We start from the raw sequence: 22,840 nt of genomic DNA, 5'->3' as shown, positions 1-22,840 counted from the left end.
ACCGATGCGAGCAACTAGAGTTAGCATGCACAGACCGTCTGGAAGATGCACGGCACGATGGGGCAAGAGAGTTAGTCTACACGGATTATGGTAATGTCAAACATGCCAGCGAGCCGGAGGCCGGAGATAGCGATCATCCGATAATCGCGCACGGGGGGTGTAGCTTGTAAATGAATGTTTCTCGCGTTCCCGCGGGACTCGTCGAGATTCGCGCGACGAGATGTGACCGCGCAGATCGCGGCCGTAACGTGAAGAAGTAGACCGCGTCGCGATCGACGAAAAGCAACGGGACGAGAAGAACGGGACGTTAGAATAAAAACGTTGAGAGAAACACGACAGCCGGGACGGCACGCATTCTCCGAGGTCTCGGTCCGGACGCCTTCGATCGTTCAAGATGGATTGGGATATGATAACGATGGCGAATCTGCATCTGACGTCGACCGAGCATCGCTATTACGGTGATGTATTTATATATTGCTGCGAGAACACGGACAGCGACAGCGTGCCTGTTATCAAAGTGGCCGAATTGTTGCGCTCGGCTAACTTACCCAGGGATATCACGATGAAGGTGAGTTTTGATGACTAGTTCGAGCTTGACTGGATCAGTATTTTCTCTTCCATCATCGATAGCGGATAGCGCGAATAGAATTCATTTAGTTTTTGAGAGATCGTTCCTTCGTGATGCCAAAATTAAGGAGATTATATATAATATAGATTATATGATTGAAATGTCAGGTTTGCTCGTGGAGGTTATGTCATATCAGCTGAATCAATTAATCTGCTAGTAGGAATATATTGAGTCATTTCCGTAGCTTTTAACTAAATCTAGGGCATCACAAGATTGAATGTTTACGTTTTGTAAAGTGAACATTATTTTTAGTGCAAAGTGGATTGCTATCATTAGAATGATTATGAAATCATTGATATTTTAAAGAAAAGAAAATAAAAATTGATTGATTTATTAAAACATCTGATAAATCAATCTACAATGTACAGGTATTGGAATATTATAGAAATATATCAATTATACATTGCTACATAGATATACATGTTTGTTTGTAACAAATGATTTTTCAATTTGTAGATATTGGATATTTGTATGGGAACTAAAAACAACACACATCTGGGCAAGAAACAATTTTATGCAGTATTGAAACTCGTAGCTGTCCATCAGGCTGGCTTGGAAATCTCCGAAGATATGATAACATCTTCAGATATTATTACTTTACCAAGATTTACATGGCCAACCTCTGGTGATGAGGATGGCAGAAGGAGTTCAGATTCAATTAGAGGAATAAAGAATAGACACCATCCTCCAGAAAGTACTACTGAAAGCGAAAGTGAAGCAGAATCTCCACGTGAAACTGGTGGCAGCACAGATTCTCCTACGCCAACAAACAGTGTGATTCAAGAAAGAAATGATGGTATATTGGGTAGTGAGACAATCCTGGATTCTGTTTCTGGAGGTTGGCAAGGTTTATTAGTTTCTGAAGAGCAAAGACAGCTATTGGGTACAGAGGAGGAGAGTTCAGAACGTCATAGCAGCGATGAAGGTGAAGGAGAAGGTGACGGTTCAGGTTTTCCACCGGAAGAAGTATGGATTATTAGTGATGAACAACGTGATTATTACACTGCGCAATTTGCGCAATTGCAACCTGATCCAGAAGGTCTTCTGGCAGGGCCTGTGGCCAGAACATTTTTCGAGAAATCGCGACTTCCCGTTTCCGAGTTAAGGCGTATTTGGCAGCTTGCAGATGTTACTAGGGACGGAGCGCTCAGTTTACAAGAATTTTATGTAGCTATGCATCTTGTTGTGCTGAGGAGAAATCATGTGCCTCTACCGGACGTTTTACCTCCGTCCTTATCAATTCCATTAGTCATGCAAACAACTGCCGAATCGCAAATTCCATCGGCAACAACTGTTCAGAAATCGCCGCCGAATTCTGCGAATACTCGTGAGAAGAATAGGGAATGGACGAAGTTTGTAGATTCGCCGACTGGAGCAAGCAGTTCGGTTACCAGCCCAGGATTGCAGCTAGTGAATTTTGATTTCCAAAAATCAGCTGTCGAACGAGATCCAAAGATTTTGCATCCTGTGGCGTTGCGCTTAACGCCCGAAGCGGCAATTCTCGCTTCTGGTGCTAATGGCAGCAGTAGCAGTTGTACTACCTTGGTGGATGATGATTTACAACATTCTGCGGCATCATTAGTGCAACGACCTCTTACAAAGAAACCCTCCGCAGCTCCTGAAGACACCGTAATCGTGACTCCCAAGAAGGAACCACCACCTCCACCGCCACCCAGACCATATAGAACACATGCGCGCAGTTCTAGTCTCGATCTTAATAAATTAGGTATGTTTTGCTGATTATCTATGACACTTTTTGTGATTACAAAATTAAAATCACATGTTTTGAATTATATACATATATTTTTTTGTAGGGAAAAATGGTCAAAGTTTTCTTGGGGCACCACCACTAGTACCACCTAGAATTTCGCCAGGAATCGTAAGTTCTTTATATATAATAAATTTTTTTTTATTTTTAGGGGAAAAGATTATATATCTTATAAAAGAGAGATAATATTATTTTTAGAACATATCTAAAACAGAGATTATATAATATTCTATGAAAGATGTAATGACATTTTTGTTGCAGACTTCGCCTCGTAAATTGGTTGGACAAAGAAGCGAGGGCGAGGGACAAAGAACATTAAGTGAAAGTCAAGCTTTTGCTGACTTCTCTCATTTTTCGCCCAAGAGTGAAGTACCTGAGACTACAATATCATCTATAGAAAATACAGTGCCACAATCTCAACAATTCACTGGAGTGTGCGGAGCATTTCATATTTATAGAAAACCCAGTCCAAGTAAGAAATTTTCTTATTATTTACTTTCTTAACAACATTTAATGTTTTCTCTTTACTTATATTTATTAAATACAATTTATTTTTTTTATAATAAACTTTTTGTAATATTATTATATTTAAGCTGAAATATCTAACTTTTTTTTTAAGAAAATGAATTTGTAAAAGTACTTAAAAGTATTTTTTATTTTTATAAAACAGATGTTTTAAATGATTCTTTAATATCATATTTTTATTTTTTTTTTTTATTATATTTGATAGTTAAAATATAATCTCTTGTTGCAGAACGAGATTGCGGTGAAGAAGATAATAGAGACGAATCGGAGGACGGGAAAAAATTAACTTTACAAGAATTAAGGGAGAAGAATGCGGAATTACGCTTAGTCTGCGAAGAATTGACAAGAGAACTAGCTAGCGCACTTCAAGAACGTATAAATCTGCGTGCTAAACTCCTACTCTTGACTTGATGTGATTATTATTCACTATCATCCATTTGATCAAAGTCGCATGAGGTATTATGTATCCTCAATTCATTGTGAACACATGTATTTAATATGTTATGCTAGTCTAAAATTCTTCTTTTCCTAATGATATATTCAGTCATATTCATAATAATCAATGTAGGCGAAGGCAAGAGAAAATACGATAAAGGAATTCACAAAAAAGATTACTTCTAAGTATTTTACTTGAGAAGGAAAGAGTATGATATATAAATTATAAATTATGTATAGACAAAATTGATTATACATAAATCATTCCTATATATTGAAATTTATAAATGTTTATGAATTTGGTTTTGTCAAGTTGCTTGGTTTTGATGAGCTATTGTTCATATTTATATGCAAGAAAAAGTGTTAAGAAATTCACTAAGATTTAAAGCTTATATCATTAAATTTGTGTTTTGCATGTTACATTTCACATAATAGTTTCCTTTTTCGTCTCCCGACTTTTATATACATTTCCAAGATTGACAAAAATCGAATACAACGGAGACACGGTACATGTTACTGAATCTGACAATTCGAAAGGAATTCGTAAGCTAATTTTTGTAATACATTTTTTTAGTATCAGTATTAATCAATTGGTCTTGATATTCTTGTAGTCTTTTTTATAAGAGAGGATTAATATATCGTGTATTATTGTCGTCGATACTATTTTAGTATCTGCTTTTTATTTGAGAATTATCGTAAAAGATGTTAAAGCCACATTGATTATCTGCTTTCATCAAAATCCTATCAATCAATGATCTGAAACAATTTGACAATCTGATAAATGACATTCGACGAGTAATTATATTGTATTCCTATAAATGCATTATATATTCTATGATAATTTGTTTTTCTATGTTACATTTTTATGCAGAAAATGAAAAGAAAAGATGTGAGATGACTAACTGAGAGCCAAGCGCGGTAATTGAAGTGCAAGTTCTTTTTCAAATGTGACTTATTAATTGTTCAAAATCGTATGTGTCGGTTTTTTATTTGGATCATTAGCACGAACTATTAAATAATATATAAAATAGTAAAGCGTGGAAAGATGTAAAAGTTCATCTAAATAATCAAAGTCATATAGTAATGTTTAGAAAATATAGTTAAAATACTCATCATACATATTGGAAATTTTTTTCTAAATGATGCTTTACTCGTCATGTCACGCTCCCGGTAACGCATACTTACTATAATTATAAGATAAGAAGTTGAAATGCTAAGTGTGTGTGTGTGTGTGAGTAGCTCGGTATTAGAATATTTGTCATTCAGAAAATCAAGGTTCGGTTTCTTCCTGACCCTGTACATGAATTGAGGAATTTTAAGTGAAAATTACTACGTTATGATAACAAGTAATCAAGAGATAAAGAATTCATTTCATTGTTATAAATAAAAGATATTGTATGCTGATTAAGGGATGGAAATTCAAAAAAAGAAATTTCATTGTTATAAATAAAAGATATTGTATGCTGATTAAGGGATGGAAATTCAAAAAAAGAATTTCCGTTTCTTATAGAGTAAAATTAATCCTTTACCTCTTGACAACTTGCTTCAATCATATAGTGACTAATTTTTCCATTTAAAATGTCTCAATATATAAGATGGTAGAAAACTTCTGATATAATGTTTTAATACGTGAAAGTACTTTCTCATAATTTTTTTTAATGCAATCGGGATGTATATGCGTGCATAAAATTTTTAGTGTACATATTGTGACAACAATCTTCTGCTTTGCTTGCAGAACAAAATTTGCCATGCTTGTCGCGTTACTGTTTTCCAAGGATTGTTTTTTGCTGCGATGATATGTTTGATGATAGATTTGTAAAACAGTATTGTCAAATAGTAACGATGCGTGAAGTTTTATCGCTTTTTACTATCTTACCTTGCTCTAAATATTTTTCTTGCATATGATTTTTTTTGCAACATAAGCGTAAATTTCTCATATGACTTTGATGACTATAGGTATTGTCCCAGTAAAGTTGAAATTTATCTTCCTACAAAGTTTTTCCAAGAAAAAAGCTTTGCGCATTGATACCTTATAAGTTGCACGATTTTGCATATCTAATTATTGTTCCATTATTATTTATCTCTTTGAAAAATTTGCCGCCCGAATACGCATTTTTGATTGTATTTTCATATAACTATATAAAAAAGATAATGTCAAATGAGAAAGGAGATAATCAGGACTGTTGCTTTATATCTATATAAAATATCTATTAAATATTAAAAAAGTATATAACATAAAAAACGTGAAATCTGCAGGAACAGAATACTTCGGAAATGAATTTATATATATATATATATATATATATATATATTATATATATATATATATAACATATATATGATGCTCAGAATCAATTCGCGTTAAATACGTCGAGATTAGTGTATTAATTCATTGAAATGATTATATCATTTATATTATATTGTAGATTTGAAGAAATATGTGCTGTAGTTGGTTACATGCTATTTGAAGTATGAAAAGAATATAGAATCTATTAAAGCCACAAAACCGATATAATATTTGTTTTCTCTAGCTATTCATATATATTTTCAATAACATAGTTCACACATAAACGATTGCCTTACAATGAATACATGAGCAAAGTTATTTTTAAATTAAATAATAAATTTTCAATTAAATTCTTTTTGTGTTTTTTGAAAGTTTAACCTTTATGTGGCATAGCTCTATATCAATCTTAGCGCTTCATTCCCAAATCACTATTTCTCTATATCAAATTTATGTATTAATCCGTGATTATATATAATGTAAAAGAGATTTATGTCATGCGTTCATAAATATTTTCACTACTGTTTACAGCGGATAAATAAATTTGCCAAGTGTGATCGTTATTATTAAACTAATAACTCTTTGTGCCATATACCATGAAATTTTAAATTTTATATTACTGACATTAATGATGAGGCCGACAGTATTGTCTTATTAAATACAAATCGCGGAACTGTTTAGAAAAAAAAAATTTCACTATGAATCATGGGACAAAATAGATCTTTTGTAATTGTTTAGATACTGTGTAAAAATTATATAAGATTATATTAGAATTATCTTCGACTTATTCATCTGCGATCTTGTAAAAACATGTAATCAGATATAGAATATACACGTAGACAAAAGTGTCTGCCGAATACAAATAAAGAAATCATTTTAGTTTCCTAAGAACTTTTATTGATGTTTTATTGTATGTTTGAATGAAAAATAATATCAATCATACAGAAGAAAATCACAAGTACTTATAATGTATCTCTAGTGTACGAATGAACGAGTGATGAAAGACGAATATATATATGCTTATAATTCTATCACGGTAGAATACAAGTACAATAAAACCTCCGTGCTCGCAAAAAAAATTGTGATGAAACTATGCTTCATTTTCTGACGAATAAAATTATTTGAGTTTATTATGATTTTAATAGAATGAATTTTAACTGCAATTATATTGTCATACATTTCTCTCTATTTTTATTTCATTTCGATTTTACGCAGCATAAATTTCGCGATCATACTGTTGCATAATATTTATGTGACAATATTCATATTCATATTTATTACGATTCGTAGCTAAGTCAACTCCGACACAGTGTAACCAGATATATATAGATTTTCAAATACGATGAACATTAGAGCCTATCTTGTTTTATATTCCAATTAGCGATGAACACACTTAATCAACAACTCTATCAACTGTACGAGAAAGAATGTATGCTACACGCCTTGTTTTATTCCGTGTATATCTCTGCTACAAGTTAGTAATGATGCTGATTAAATATGGTTTTTTACAGCAACTTTTTTTTACAGTGATATGCATCATACAGCGATTGATTCGCCGTACGGCAAGACCGGAGTTAAGAGAATGAATAATTGAATCGCGAAAACTGTTTAGTTGTCTTTGCTCTGCATGAACTTGATCAAGTCAATGACTCGACTGGAATAACCGAACTCATTGTCATACCACGAGATCAACTTTACGAAATTGTCGTTGAGAGGTATGCCAGCCTTGGCGTCGAAAACGCTGGAGTGGTTGTCGCCGATGAAATCGGTTGAGACAACATCGTCCTCGGTGTAACCCAAAATACCTTTCAAAGAACCCTCGGAAGCCTCCTTTACTTTAGCTTTGATAGCTTCGTATGTGGCAGGTTTGCCAAGTCGAACCGTCAAATCAACCACGGACACATTGTGTACGGGTACGCGGAAAGCCATGCCGGTAAGTTTCCCGTTAAGAGCTGGAATAACCTTGCCTACTGCTTTGGCAGCGCCAGTTGCAGCGGGAATAATGTTTTGCGCCGCACCACGACCATCGCGCCACAACTGTCATGGAAAAAGCGTAATAATTATTATTATATAACATCATGTAATCTTCATCCTGATTTTCTTTCGTTAAATAGCTATGTATCATATGTACCTTGCCAGAAGGTCCATCGACGGTTTTCTGAGTGGCTGTAATCGCATGTACGGTTGTCATGAGGCCCTCAACAATCTCGAAGTTGTCGTGGATTACTTTGGCAAGAGGTGCTAAGCAATTGGTAGTGCAAGAGGCGTTGGAGACTACCTTGCAGCTCGGATCGTAAGCGTCCAAATTTACACCGACCACGAACATTGGTGCATCGGCCGACGGAGCGGAGATGATGACCTTCTTGGCACCGCCTTCCAAGTGAGCCTGCAAATCCGCCAAAAGACATTGAACTCAAAATATTGAAAAATCAATGAATTGAATATAAATTTTATTTTGATTTCAGGACATACAGATGCCTTCTCGATGGTTGTGAACACGCCGGTGGATTCGACGATGTACTCGGCACCGGCCTTCGCCCAAGGAATCGCCTTCGGGTCGCGCTCGCTGAAGACAGCTATTTTATTTCCATTGACAACCAGGCAATTATCTTCGGCCTTGACTTCTCCCTTGAATTTGCCATGAGTGGAGTCATACTTGAACATGTAGACCATGTAATCGAGACCGATGAAAGGATCATTGACGGCGACAACCTGGTTGATAGAGAGTTCTCGGATTAGTAAAATGATCGCGATTCGATCCGATTCGCAAATTGTTAGCTTTTCAACGTACCTGACCACCACGCTCCAAGGAAGCCCTCAGTACGAGACGGCCGATACGGCCAAATCCGTTAATTCCGATTTTACTCATATCGTCCTCTTGATTGCAACTGGAAAATCGACGAATGAAAATATTATAAAGTGCTGCATGACGACCGTGTATTTTCTGCGCGATTGCGATCAATGATGCAGACGCGGTCACGTCAAACAGATGCGAGAAAATAAATTTCATCGTAACGAATCTCATTATTAGATAGGTTAGGCTGAAGAGTGCGATTTATGACTGCAGCGAATGATTTATTTCTTCACTATTCTCGGAATACTAATTGTTCTATATTTCAAAAATACTAATAAATATCGTATTAATTAAAATTGATATTATCGATGCTGTTATTTGTATCGTACATATATATACATATATAAAGATGTATTAAATATTACTAATTATGCACATCACTGTGCTTATAGAAATTATTTTGTTTTATTAAATAAGGATTGTTTGAAGCGATTTTCTTATGATATCATTGCTGTATTCGTGACTATTCTTGACAAAATCTGTTATCAATATATTACATAGATAAATTTTTTTTTAAATTTTAAATTTATCGTGTTCTAAAAATATAATTAATATACATATAAACTAATTATCGAAGAAACTTGGTTATAACTATTTACATAATTTGCAATGTAAAATTGTTCAATGTTATTTAATCTTGACTTTAATTTTTGACTATGAAAGCAGCTGTGACAGTAACATCTTGGCACATTGCTCGAAAACACCACGTCGGATTGGATGAGCAGATCTTGAAGGTCAAGCAAGGTTAAAGGGTGACCAGATTTTTTTAGCACCTCGATATTCTTGAGAATGATCATGATCTGGCATGTACGAAATTATCGAACAATATTTGATAAAATTAATATAAATCGCCGGCATCATTCGATGATTACGATTAGATGCATCGATATATTCTTGCAATTACATATGCTGTAATTTGCATTAGAGAGTTCTGATCTTTATTTGAATAAAAAATATTATAACAATATTAAATACCACTAAATTTTTCTCGTGAATGCGATAAATTTTTTTGCAATTATTATTATATTTTAACAAATTTATTTGTAATCATAATTAGTATCAAAATTATGATGATTTTGTATTTATTTATGAAGCTTAATCTTTGAATTTTAATTTTTCTATTTTAAATATTAACTTAAAACTCATTTCTTATTTTTGCAATAATTCATTAAATCACGAAACAATATTTGTAAATGTTTTCTTCAAATATTTGGAATATAAACAGTTATATATATAAATAAAATGATAAAGCGTAAGAAAAAGATATAAAAATAAGCATATAGATTACTCAAGTTACAAGGAATTATTGTTTTGCAAAATTAAAAAAAAAATAATATTGTTACTAATATATCTACAATAACTTATATTTTATTGACATAAAAAATTTTTAATGTGAAAATTGTAAAATAACTAGTATGTTTTCTAATATTAACTGATGAGAACTATCTGTATCTGACATAATAATTTCAACATGCAAATTATATTTTAAAACGACTAACAATATCCAATCGATGAGGACTAATGATAGCAAGCAAAATATTGGTCAATAGTCAATAATTGAGCAATAATATTGATCGTGTGAGGACATTTAACGATCTATACATAAGCGAAGGACATTTCTTGCGATTAATTTTCGCGGCCGGCTAGAAGAAGATACCTCGTCTTGTCGTTACATCATCGCGATATATTTCTTGAAAGTTCTCTCATAGGAATACAGGAAACCGATCGCCTCGCGTGATCTGGATGAGAATAGAGAGATACTCATCCATTCGATGTCACAAGAATGGCCGATGCGGCATTCGTCGCGAAATGGGAGACGCCGACATTATTATTACGATACGCATGTATTATGTTTGACAGGAATAAACTCCGTATAACGGGTGAACGAGCGACCGGCGACGATGATTCATCACAATAATAATGATAAAACTACGACATACGTATCAAATTGAGAGAGGAGGATACTCACCAAGTAAAAAAGATCAGTTCCGTTCGTCGCGGTTACTAACGAAATAGTGTCATTTGAAGGGCACGGATCGCTAATATAAACTATGCTCGTCCGCGCTGGCGCGTAACCGACACCCTCTAGTGCATCATCGTCGATGCTCGGCGTCACGTGTCTTGCCAACGCCGCGTCACGCGGGTCACATGACTCGTCAACGCCGGCGTCGCCCGGATCACGTGACTCAATTATCGATGTGTAGCGTGCCGCGAAGTTCGACAATGCTAACCGATGCCGGTGTCCGTTCAAAATTTGTATCTCCTCGTTTGTTTCGGATCCATTTGAAGAGCCGAATCGATTAAAATAAATATTTCTTGAAAGCGATGGAGTGATATATATTCAGGGTTTATCATCGTTGTGTGCTTATTTCACGGATCACGCGAATGAAAGAACAACGATATGTGCTTAGCGGAAGGTAAGGACAAAAGTTCTCTTATGCAAAGGTGCTTCATACTTTGAGATAATTGTTTGCAAAATGTGAGTGATATGGTATATATCAATAATCTTGCTATATAATACATAGTTACAATATGAAAGTCGTAGTTTTTACAACTTTCTATAACAGTATTTTTAAAAATCTTGCATACAAAGCCAAATGCGCTAACCATATAGCTTTAATTTTTCAATATCTATTCATATCTTGGAGACATCTATTTTTATAAATATCAATGAAAATATTTACTTTATTTTAGTTATGTAAAGAAAGCACGTGACTGTGTGTCCATAAAGTAAAGTGAATGCTGGAGTTTTCAAATATCATTAAATAATTTTTAAGCGTCACCATGCTCAATAGCTTGTCCAGTTGCAGGGACATTACCGTAATCGGCGTTATACATGTATTGAACCAGATCGGCTATACGATATGCGTAACCATATTCATTGTCATACCTGTAAAAAAATCGACATTTTCAATATTAATACACAATTTCTCTGATTGAGGGAAAATTATAAATCTCCGACATATATAAATTCTATATATAAGACATAGAGATTGCATTAATATTTTGAATAATATAAATTAAATAATTTATATGATTTATGGGTTTTTTGAGAGAAAAATTTATAATGATATCAATAATATTATTACCAGGCGATGATCTTGATGAAAGAACTGGTCTGCGGAATGCCTGCTTTGGCGTCGAACACACAGGAATAAGTAGTATGATTGAAATCTGACGACACACAATCCTCTTCCGTGTATCCCAGGATATCTTTTAGCTGCCCTTCTGATGCTTCTCTCATCGTTTCTTTCACTTCTTCGTATGTTGTCGGTTTATTAATTCTAAAAAGCGATATTACGGAAAATCACGAACGATTTTCAAGCACAAGAATATCGTCTTGTATCTTGCATGTTTAGTATCAAACATGATCGTTTGTCTTATCAAATGTACATTAGCAAAGAAATCGAACATTGTTGTCTTAAACGGGTCCATTTTTATATTAGTTTAAACGCTGAGGATATATTGTTATTAGATTTTATGGGTCAGTTGTGCGATAAATTTGTGGCAAATTTTTCCATTCGCCAATTACCTGAATGTTATGTCGCATAATGAAACGTTAGGGATCGGTACCCTAAATGCTATGGCTGAGATCTTGCCCTTGAGCTCGGGGATAATTTTGGCTAATGACTTGGCGGCGCCGGTTGCAGTAGGAATGATATTCTGAAGAGCGCCTCTGCCGTCTCTCCACAATGTGGTAGGCCGACACTGCAGCAAAAATACTCAAACAGTAAAGCTTTCATAATTTTTCTTACTTCTCTTATTTTAAATTATTTAAATTGAAAATAAATTGTAAATCTTCTAAGGATAAATAAAAATTTATCGAAGATAAAAATTCGGAAATATGATATATCTTGTAGTAATTTTTTTTGTACGCAAAGAACATTATTAGCAATTAAAGTTTTATATTAGATTGAATAACCTTCTCTATCGGACCATCTACGGTGTTTTGGGTTGCTGTCACCGCGTGTATACTAGTTATCATTGCTTCGAGAACCTCAAAGTTATCGTGCATAACTTTGACAATTGGAGCTGCACAGTTTGTTGTGCAAGACGTAGCAGAAATGACTCCGTCCTTCTTAGGATTGTAACACGTATGATTGACTCCGAAAATGAGCATCGGTGCATCGATTGACGGTGCGGTGATAATAACTCTTTTCGCGCCACCATCAATGTGTAACTGTAAAAAATATATAGTGTTATGATTACCTGTTTTTAAAATATAATTGGGCAATTTATATATATATATATATATATATATATATATATATATATATATAAAATCAAATGCTATACTTTAAGGATTTTACAGAGTTTGAGTAAATCTGTTCAAGCTTAATATAATCGTAAAATTAATGTAACTCTGATAACTTGTTGAAAATAAATTATTTCTTTTATTTTCAGAATTTTGAGAATGATCTAGCAGTTTTATCTATCAACATAGATGTGACCTGTTACCTTAAGTAAGTACAAAGAAAAATATTTTTGATCTTACGCTTGCTTTCTCTAAAGATGTAAATGCTCCACTAGCTTCTATAACGTATGTCACTCCCATTTCTTTCCACGGTACTTTCCATGGTTGCTTTTCTTGCGACGTGGCGATTCTCAGCTCTCATTGAACGATCCAGCAATAAATATATTCATAATTTTTTATCATATAAAAATATATTATGTTCTTAGTTCTTATAAATGTTAGATAAAACAAGAAGTAACTAGAATGTTTTTGACAGTTTAGGAAAACTGAGACTTTATTATTGAAAATCTTTTCAGTAATTACAATTTTGGAGGACGTGTAATTATTTTTTTATTTTAGTTTTATAAATTTTTAATTTTATCAAAATCTACAATATTTTGAAAATATGATTTACACAGAGAATAAAATAAATTTATTTTATTCATACTTTTTTATATTTTATTTTTTAGCATGAAAAAATTACAATTATATTTACCACCGCTAATTATATAATTCTTGTCACAATCCAAATGTAGAGCATATGGCCCGTGAGTAGAATCGTGTTTAAAAAGATATATCATATATTCGGTAGTAAGGAATGGATCATTGATTAATTTTACCTGTGATATTTATCAATATATCTATTAATCAGTGATAGATTATATTTATATTGCGCATAATCGGAAATTTACTTCAATGCGTTTTTCGAGACAAGCGCGAAGACACATTCTCCCAATTCTTCCAAATCCGTTAATTCCTACAACTGCCATGATTTCTATGTAAAATTGTTATTTCAGCTAATATTTAGCAATTCTTATTCAGAAAAAAAAGATTTAAGAATATTATGTATATTATTCGAAATGATGTTATATCAAACGGTAAACAGTGCGAAACTGATTACGAAACTCTACGAGCTACGAGAGAAGTTGTACACATGCGTCATAGTTTTGTTATTTAACTATTTAATATATTATAAATTTAATTAGAGGGGAAGAAAAAGTATTTATACACATTATACATTTTATTCTATTTTTATCCACTATTATAAACGTGCACTACGCGCGCGCCATTTATTTTATGTGTATGTATATATAATTACTTACGGATTGCGCAATAAAATAGTTGAATCACAGGTCCGATTAATTCCGTAATATATTAATTGTTAATTTATTAATTGATTTATAAGTTAAAATACATGTACAATTTAATATTCCGTTTGTATATACGTCATAGTCACGGAAAATATTTCGGCAAACGAATTATCAATAACATGGTATACAGCCTTGACGATGTAAACATTAGCGCGCTTATGTTAACATGTTATGGTTCATGGCTTTATTATTCTCCGGGCGACACTCGAGCAGTAAGGAAGTAGAGCGCGAAACACTCCATCAAATCGACTCAACGCGATCGCGACAAGTATCGGGAAATAATTTGATATGATAAATAATTAATTATCTTTCACACAGTTTAAATTTTGAATAATACGTAATTATACCATAAAGAATAAATTTTGAAGCGCATATTTTGTGTAACATACACATTTAATAAAAAATTGAAATGAAAATTAAAATTAAAATTATGAATTATTGTTTCGTCGCGATCTTTCTCTTTCTCTCTTTATAAACAATTATTATAATTTTTTTTTTAACTTTATATATAATTATTTTTTTTTAAATACTTGATGTTTAACTATATATTTTAACTATATATTTTATCCGATGTTTTATTGTTTTATTTTTTGACAATATAATCATGATTCGGATTAAGGACGCGCAACAAAATAGCCAAATCGCAAGATTGAATAATGATTAACATAATGATAAACTCCGTAATATATTAATTGTTTATTAAATAATTTACCTATAATTTAAAATATATATATAATTTATTAATTATATATATATAATTTAATATTTCAATTTAATATTTCAATGTACGCAAAATATTTTCGGCTGCGAATTATCAATAATATTGTATTCGGTCTTGGCGACGAAAACATTAGCGCGTTATTGTTAATATGTTGTGGTTTATGGCATTGTTATCATTCAAATAACGATGCTCGAGCAGTAAAGTAGTGGTGTGAGACACTCCGTCAAATTCCTTTTCAATTAACATAACTATAAATTCCGTGATATAGTAGTTGTTTATTAAATAAATAATCTAAAACATCAAATACTTGTATAATTTAATATTCCGTTTGTCACAGTATATACGTCATAGTATATAAATATTTTGGCAGCAAATTATCGATAACATGGTGTAGAATAATATGGCCTTGTCGACGTAAACATTAGCGCGCTATTGTTTATGTATTACGGTTATTACGATTTACGGATATCATTCTCATGGCAACACTCGAACAGTAAGGTAGTAAAGCGCGATACATTCCATGAAATTTCTTTTCTAAATGCGATCGCGATACATATTAAAATATAATTTGCTATGATTATTACAATTAAAGATTAATTAACTTTTAAAAATAAGAAATAAAAAATAATAATTTAATAATAGAGACAGCATTGCTTTTACGAATGACGCATAATTCTGACGTCGTGTAAACATCAAACAAATCTTGTTCTTCTTCGTGTTCTTTTTTACAATATAATAAAGTTTGTCTCGTGTGATTGTCCCACGATCGGGAGTGCCGGTGCAAAGTATGTCGCGATTGTCGCTAACCGTAATTAACTATATTTTTGCGAATGAATGTGAATATCACGATGAAACAGCAAGAGAAGAAAAGGAGGTCCTGGAAAGCATCCGATAGACACAACAAAAGTATGCAGTAGATAATTTATTTCTATTTGCCATCTATATTAGCTTCAAAACATATTGCTCGTTCTTTTTTTATTTCTTCAATAATGTATGAGATCCAATTTAAATTATTATATAATATAACGTATAATATATATCACTTGTTTTTTCAAAATATATCTACATCGCATCTCTTTTTATCGAGAGAAAATAGGGATGCGATATAGATAATTTATTTTCAAATATAATCTCTCATTATACGTATATAATTTTACAAAAATATATACGTATAATATCCTCCTAGGATGTAACCTTGCCGCGGTAGGAGGGCTTAGTACCTGGACAGTGCCTTAAGGGCCTTAAGGTCTCTAAAGGTTTACTGAGAAGGGGAAAACCAAGCATCCAACGTCGTCGTTGCTGTCATCGTGCCGCGGACGGCTCGTCGTATCGTTAGTGCTGTCATCGTGCCGCGGATGGTTTTCGCGTCGCGAAATTTTAAAGTACGGGAGTGTCGTTGAAAATATCGCGCGTACAAGTGCGGAAGTATCTTTTAATAAAAATGCGGGAGTGCCGTTTAAAGTATCGCGCGTGTGAAATAATCTGAGAGGAGAAGGAGGCCTAGGAAAGGCATCGGGCACCGGTGAAGGCAACCCTGTGGTGAGGAATTTTTTATTTAAATATTAATTATCTATTAATTATTAATTATCTATTAATTGCAAACGTACAATTTAAATTGAGCAATTAATCGCGTAATTTAATTTTTTATTTATGATTTAAGTAAAAGAGAATTAGAGAAAAAGATTTTTATATAAAATCTATAATATTGTAAAAGTTTCAACTTTTAAATTATGACTTTATATGAAACTATTAGAATTATTAGTAGTTTTTTTTTCCAAAATTTCTAAAATTATTTTGTTAATCTATTTATTATTATATGCATTTAATGTAAAATTCAATGCATATAAAAAATTTTTGGAAATATTAATTATTTTATGCGCTGCTACAATTTGGTTTTTTATTTGTGTTACAGATCAATCTAATGATCCTAACATCCTGAGAGGAGGAGGAGGTCTAGGAGAGGCATCCTGCACCGGCGGAGCAACCCAAGGGTGAGTATTGTTATTTTTATATTAATTATTATAAAATCCCGTACATGGATTAATTTGATTCGATCATTATTTGAATAATTTAAATAAGAGAGACTTATACTATAAAAGTTTTTATTTAAAGAAAATAGTTTTCTTTTTTAGAATTTATAAAATTATTCCATATTTATATACCTTCTTATTATTATATGCATTTGATATAAAACTCGGTGCGTAAAATAATAATTTATTGAAATATTAATTATTTGGAGCGTTACTATAATTTGGATTTTATAATTGTGTGTTGCAGACAACGTAGCCTCAAGACCAAATCTCCGCTGTTGCGCATCAGTGCCGGTGAGTGAAAAGTTTATTTTATTTTGAGATGACGGATCCGTAGATATTGATGCAAATGTAGATTGTAGATTGTAAATAGATCCGTTGTCTCAAAATGGATGGGCTAGAATAGATTAAATCAAACAACTTTCAATAGACTTTTTCAATATATATCAAAACATATTAGAAATATAATTTAAAATGTAAATTAAAACAAAAATTAAAGAAAAATATAAAATATTTTTCTCAATTTTATTTAATTTATTTAATAAAAAAGATGCTAACAACTTTATTTTTTATATGAAATATTGATAATTATTTTTATGTTGCGCTAATTTTGTCATAATTTTTCATAGCCCATTCATCTCTAATTAATCTAATGCCAAGTTATCAAATTTAATAAATGATTGAAGTAATAAAATTTAATAAAATTAATAAAATAAAATTAATAATAAACACTTCTGCGCCATGTGGACAATTTGACGAAGCCAAAGTTGTAATAATAATTATAATAATACTAATAATAATAATTAATAATAATTAATAATATATAATAATATAAAATTACAGGATACGGTACGCGTATCCTATATCGATTTTCCTTTATCGATCTCTGATAGAGGTCGAAAGCTATATCTTTGATTAGATGTAGCCAGAATCAATATGGCTAGGATCAACAAAAGGTAGGTCCAACTAGCCCAACGGAAGCAACATGCGATGCATTCTATTAGGGCACGCGATTAGGACGCGCTTTCCAAAATTTCGGTAATCCCTGATTATTGGCTTAGCCAGTCAAAATTTGTTAGGACTGTTGGAACTATCTTAACTTTACTATTCTTAAGGAATTAAATATTTACTAGGAATTTAAAAAATACTAAGCTTATTAAAATATTAGGAAAATAATCAAAAAAATAAAATATAAATAATATAAGATTTATTTTCAGGCAAATTTTAGAAATTGAATTAAAATTATCTTTTAGAGAAAGTAAAATAAAATTTATTTTTAAGAAAACTAAAAAGTGAAAATTAATTATAAAAAAATTGTAAAGAGATTAAAATTCAAAATTATTAATTTTTCTATAATTTAAGTTAGAAATTAAGTTGATAAAAAAATTATAATTAATTATAAAAAATTTTAAAAGTGACAATTGATTGAATATTGGTTGGAGCGTAAAAATTAATAATAAAAGTTAAGAATTTCTTTTATATTTCGTGACGTGCTACACAGAACTTTAATTAAAAAGCCGGAAATATAAAAAAATCTACTTATCCATACTTTTACTTATTCATTACTTAGATATATTTTTATACGACATTTTATACGACACACGAAAATTTATAATGTTCGAAATACAGAAATCTATTCTGTTATATGAAGTAATGTACAGTTTCGAGATAATCAATCAGTATCAAGGAAAAAAGCAATAATATTTGCGAGTATCAATTTAACATGTCTTTTTTAACAGTGGATTACACATAACTTTATTTAAAATTATACATGCAACAATAGACGAAGTCAATTGAAGTTCATTATTTAATTAAAGGCAAATAAATTTTCTGATACTGTTCTACTTTTTATTGTATAAAAAATAGAATCTTTGTTTATTACAATCTGCTGATAATATATACAATTATCGTAATATTAAGTTTATTAATAGATGGTAAATGAATTTTCGAATAATTGCGTGAGGTCCTCTTCCGATTGTTCTCGAGGCGCCAATTTGGTGATGCGATGCTGGAAAAAAATTAATTCAGTATACACTCTCGAAATAAAAGCTATACAATATTGATTGATTACACTTGTCACATTTTTTCGTTTGATAATAGATATTAGAAAAATATTCCTCGTTGAATACATTATTCACCTGAGGTAATGTTCCCTGAACTAGAGTAGGAATGTCTTCTTTCTTGAAACCGAGCTCTGTCAAGCCGTTTTCGATTTTCATAATGCGCATATATTCTTTCACCGTGTCGGCCAGAATTTTCCCGGCGTCGGCTCGCTTGGCATTTTTGACATCTGCGCCGAGTAATTCCGCAGCTTCCAGATGTCTCTCTGGACACGCGTTTCCAGTAAAGGAAAAAACGGCTGGCGCGGAAATCACAACGGATAGACCGTGAGGAACTATGGGATGATCGTTGCTGTATCCCTTAAATAAGATAGCAGTGAATATATTCAAGCCGGAAAAATATCATAAAGTTTTACAAACGTTTAATATAATGTAAAATACAGAAATAATTGTATGAGTATATAAATTTAAGTTTTTATTACCTTTGGCTGGAAATTTCGAACGTTTCCGCTGATGGGATATGAAAGTCCGTGACAAAGATGAACACCGGCGTTTCCGAAACCAACGCCTGCCATTGTACTTGCCAAATGCATAGAACTCCTCGCTTCCAAATCGTCTGGATTATAAACCGCTCGCTCAAAATATCTGTGCAAGAAATTAGTAAATATTAATATATGCCTTTTATCAATTCATTTTTTTAGAAAGTATGTGTTTTAAAAAAGTGCATATTTTTTAACGAATTTAAAGTCAATTATTTTTTGTATGAAAACTCGCAACTTAACAAATTTTTTAATTTCCATAAATTTGATGTATGGCAAACTAAAATTGAAAATTAAAATCATGTTTTGTTATTTATTAAAAAAAAAGGATAGAATTTTAACATTATATAACTTTGAAATATTATTTTTTAATATTACATATTTCTAGCTTGATAAAAATTTAGCCAATATTTTATTTAATTTTAAATATCTCAATTTTGTATTTTAATTTGAGTCTCTGTAATTTCCAATATGTACGCATATATTAGGATATTTTGCATAAGCAATTGATTGATTTATTACTTGCGCATAATTTGTAGAGCATATCGCGCCCAGACATCGCTGATAGGATTGCTACCTTGATAGGCTGGTCTCAGAATCGGATTTGATGGGCATGGTGTTCTCTCTGTATAGGGTATCGCCGTGAAGGATTCTAAGGCGTGACAGAGCACATCGAAACCGGAATAAACACACACTCTCTCCGGTAGAGTCAGAGTATGTTGAGGATCGATGATTCCTAATGTTGGACGTAGAGCTCTGCGATAAAAGTGTTACCAAATTAATTTTTCTGTTTTTTTAAATGATATAAATGACAGCTTTTTAAATGATATAATATATGATAATTATAATATTACCTGTTCGCGATTCCCGTTTTGGCTTTTAGTGGGCGATAATCGAAAATAGATACTCCAGTTGTCTCAGAACCGGTACCAGAGGTTGTCGGAATGGCGATAAGCGGTTTCAGAGAAACTTGAATAGGTTTTCCTTTTCCGATCGGCGCGTTCACGTAATCTAAAAATTCGGCATCTCGATCGCAACTGTATAAATTAGCCGCTTTGCAGGTATCCATCACGGAGCCACCGCCAACCTATAGCACTTAAATTAATAATTTACGAACTTATCTCACGTATAAACAATTCTTATTTTATTTATTTATTTATCGTGAATTTTAAATAAGAACGTTTTTATTGTATGCTTAATTATTAAAAAGTTATATAATTTTATAAAAATATTTTTACATTTCTTATAGAGATACAAAATCAAATATAAAATTATTTGAAACATTCAGCTTAATCATTTTTGATAATAATCCGACTTTACTATTCTGACCATATCAACCGCAATATGAAAATAGGTAAAAAATATTGTCAAAATTTAATCAATTAACATTATTAATGAAACGTTATCTTATGTTAATGTAATTGCATATGTACCGCTATAAAAGCGTCAAAATTTCCACGCTTGGCGAACTCGATTGACTCCTGCAAACTTTGTTCTGTTGGTTCCACGCGTACTTTATCGAAAATCTCGAATTGAATCCCATATTTTGCGAGACTATCAATAGCAGTTTTTACAGGAGCTAAAGTCACCAAATTAGGATCAGTCATCAGACATGTTTTTTTCGCTCCTAAATTTTGTATGTCCATTCCCAATTCTCTCGTTACTCCTACTCCATATCTTACAGTAGAACAAGCCATCTAAAATTTTACATTTTTTAATTATGTAAATAATTAACATATATATTATCTGAAATTATTATTATATTACAAATGCAAATCGTTTGGAATTTTATAAGAAAAATAAGCCATTGAAGAAAATGTAATATTTCTCAAATATTTTTTAAATATCTTTTGCATTATTTAAATTTATTATTCACTTGTTCGTGCCGTACGAATTTTTGAAATAATTTTATTAGAGCAATTGCGCAAATTACATTTGATATGTTTCGATGTAATATTTAGATTATTATCAGAAGTTTAAAAACATGCGGCAGAAAATACAAATAAGATTATAAAAATAATTCTTATCTGCATCCAACATATTTCTTAGATTTAATGGGGTAATCAATTAACGAATGTGATATAATCAATTAACAAATATCTAATGATTAATGGTTTTGTTTTTTCTGTACACAAAATTTTGTGGCTCACTTCGAATGCATATTCCTTGTTGGGCGTAATATTTGTCGCGATAGTCTGTGTTTTCCGTTGTTCCAATACGTTGATAACTCCTGGATTTCCGTGTGCTGGACATCTGCATCTAAAAAATTATATTATATTAATATTAGTCAAAATAATTTAAAATGTTTATCGTCAAATAAATGTTCATTCTTTGTCATTAACAATAAGCATGTCCGTGAACATATGGTGATTTAATGAATGTTGAATAATGAATATTGTGTAGATTCATTTGACAGATGGCCACTTGATATTGTTACAGTCTACTTTTTTTGACAATTATTTATGTAATATCTTCAAAAAATTGACGCAAATTATTTTTATAATTTTAATGAAATAAAGTACGATGTTATCTTAATTATCGTACTTATCATTGCCCATATTGATGCTATTAGATAAGATGTATAGTGTACTTTTCGATTAAATTTATCATTATTACGTTAGTCTATATTATCGCTATATACGATGAAAATACTCTGCGTGATACCATTTGACACACAATATCGCCACTCTTATTTTTTTCTATATGAAACTTTCAATAAACATTTGATTTACTTACGATTGAGTTGAGATAACTTGCAAAAGATCAATGACGCGTCGTTTCGGTAGCATTTTATACACAATATTTTGTAAATAAGATTGCAAAAAATCTGATTGGAGAAAATTAGAACAAGTCTTCCGATCGAAAATATTACGAAGTAATGCTCTCTACGAACTCTCGTGCTTCACTCTACCTTATAGTCTCCTTGATACCACGACCAGTTCATATTCCCCCTCTTTTTACTACAGCATGTTTATCACGAAGTTTTTGATGAGGTCAATTCGTTACGTGTTCGTATTCATGTGTAGACAGGGCTGTATCGACGGAATTTTATCATGCGTTTTATGACGTTGTTGCTATTTATCGGATTCGAATAATTAAATAATAATTTCTTGTTTTTTTGAAATTGAAATTTTTAACTTTCAATACAATGCCGGCATACAATTTGAAAGTTTTGCATTTTATAGTCTTAAATTTCTGCAGAAAAATATAAATTTATTTGTTCTGCAGAAAAATATAAATTTATTTGTTCTGCAGAAAAATTTAAATTTATTTGTTCTGTGAATAACACTTTACCGCACAGCATCATTAAGTGATCCTACATTTATATAATTATTTATTTTAAAATTCATACATAATTAAAGAGTTTTGATTATATAGATATTTAATCTAAC

General features: G+C 31.7%; 4 protein-coding genes across 6 annotated transcripts; 1 reads left to right on the top strand and 3 right to left on the bottom strand.

Moving 5' to 3' along the window:
* Nucleotides 1-28: 28 nt before the first annotated feature.
* On the top strand, nt 29-5,670 carry LOC126853661 (ralBP1-associated Eps domain-containing protein 1). 2 transcript variants are annotated; one of them, XM_050599575.1, is made up of 5 exons: nt 29-568; nt 1,085-2,354; nt 2,443-2,507; nt 2,658-2,868; nt 3,151-5,669. In XM_050599575.1, the coding sequence occupies exons 1-5, from the start codon at nt 395-397 to the stop codon at nt 3,330-3,332; spliced, it is 1,902 nt and encodes a 633-aa protein (XP_050455532.1). In that variant the 5' UTR covers nt 29-394; the 3' UTR covers nt 3,333-5,669. The 2 variants fall into 2 exon arrangements, with proteins under 2 accessions (XP_050455532.1, XP_050455533.1); XM_050599576.1 differs by lacking the exon at nt 29-568 and adding an exon at nt 860-996 and having other exon boundaries at nt 3,151-5,670.
* An 844-nt stretch (nt 5,671-6,514) lies between these two features.
* LOC126853702 (glyceraldehyde-3-phosphate dehydrogenase 1-like) lies at nt 6,515-10,597 on the bottom strand. Its single transcript, XM_050599703.1, has 5 exons — nt 10,464-10,597; nt 8,432-8,528; nt 8,113-8,352; nt 7,772-8,026; nt 6,515-7,677 (listed from the first exon to the last, which is right to left on the bottom strand). The coding sequence occupies exons 2-5, from the start codon at nt 8,507-8,509 to the stop codon at nt 7,249-7,251; spliced, it is 1,002 nt and encodes a 333-aa protein (XP_050455660.1). The 5' UTR covers nt 8,510-8,528; nt 10,464-10,597; the 3' UTR covers nt 6,515-7,248.
* A 536-nt stretch (nt 10,598-11,133) lies between these two features.
* Nucleotides 11,134-14,191, bottom strand: LOC126853707 (glyceraldehyde-3-phosphate dehydrogenase-like). 2 transcript variants are annotated; one of them, XM_050599708.1, is made up of 7 exons: nt 14,051-14,191; nt 13,444-13,710; nt 12,990-13,105; nt 12,417-12,674; nt 12,027-12,202; nt 11,584-11,778; nt 11,134-11,384 (listed from the first exon to the last, which is right to left on the bottom strand). In XM_050599708.1, exons 2-7 carry the CDS (start codon nt 13,526-13,528, stop codon nt 11,267-11,269), a joined length of 948 nt encoding a protein of 315 aa, XP_050455665.1. In that variant the 5' UTR covers nt 13,529-13,710; nt 14,051-14,191; the 3' UTR covers nt 11,134-11,266. The 2 variants fall into 2 exon arrangements, with proteins under 2 accessions (XP_050455665.1, XP_050455666.1); XM_050599709.1 differs by lacking the exon at nt 14,051-14,191 and having other exon boundaries at nt 13,444-13,567; nt 13,640-13,717.
* Nucleotides 14,192-18,577: 4,386 nt separating this feature from the next.
* LOC126853681 (probable hydroxyacid-oxoacid transhydrogenase, mitochondrial) lies at nt 18,578-22,373 on the bottom strand. Its single transcript, XM_050599656.1, has 8 exons — nt 22,185-22,373; nt 21,599-21,707; nt 20,882-21,145; nt 20,303-20,535; nt 19,971-20,204; nt 19,392-19,554; nt 18,988-19,269; nt 18,578-18,857 (listed from the first exon to the last, which is right to left on the bottom strand). The coding sequence occupies exons 1-8, from the start codon at nt 22,235-22,237 to the stop codon at nt 18,774-18,776; spliced, it is 1,422 nt and encodes a 473-aa protein (XP_050455613.1). The 5' UTR covers nt 22,238-22,373; the 3' UTR covers nt 18,578-18,773.
* Nucleotides 22,374-22,840: the final 467 nt, after the last annotated feature.

This window comes from Cataglyphis hispanica, chromosome 12 (assembly GCF_021464435.1).
Source record: "Cataglyphis hispanica isolate Lineage 1 chromosome 12, ULB_Chis1_1.0, whole genome shotgun sequence".
Taxonomy (NCBI): domain Eukaryota; kingdom Metazoa; phylum Arthropoda; class Insecta; order Hymenoptera; family Formicidae; genus Cataglyphis; species Cataglyphis hispanica.
Note: the sequence above shows the minus strand (reverse complement) of the source record. Positions and strands in the feature narration are given on the sequence as shown.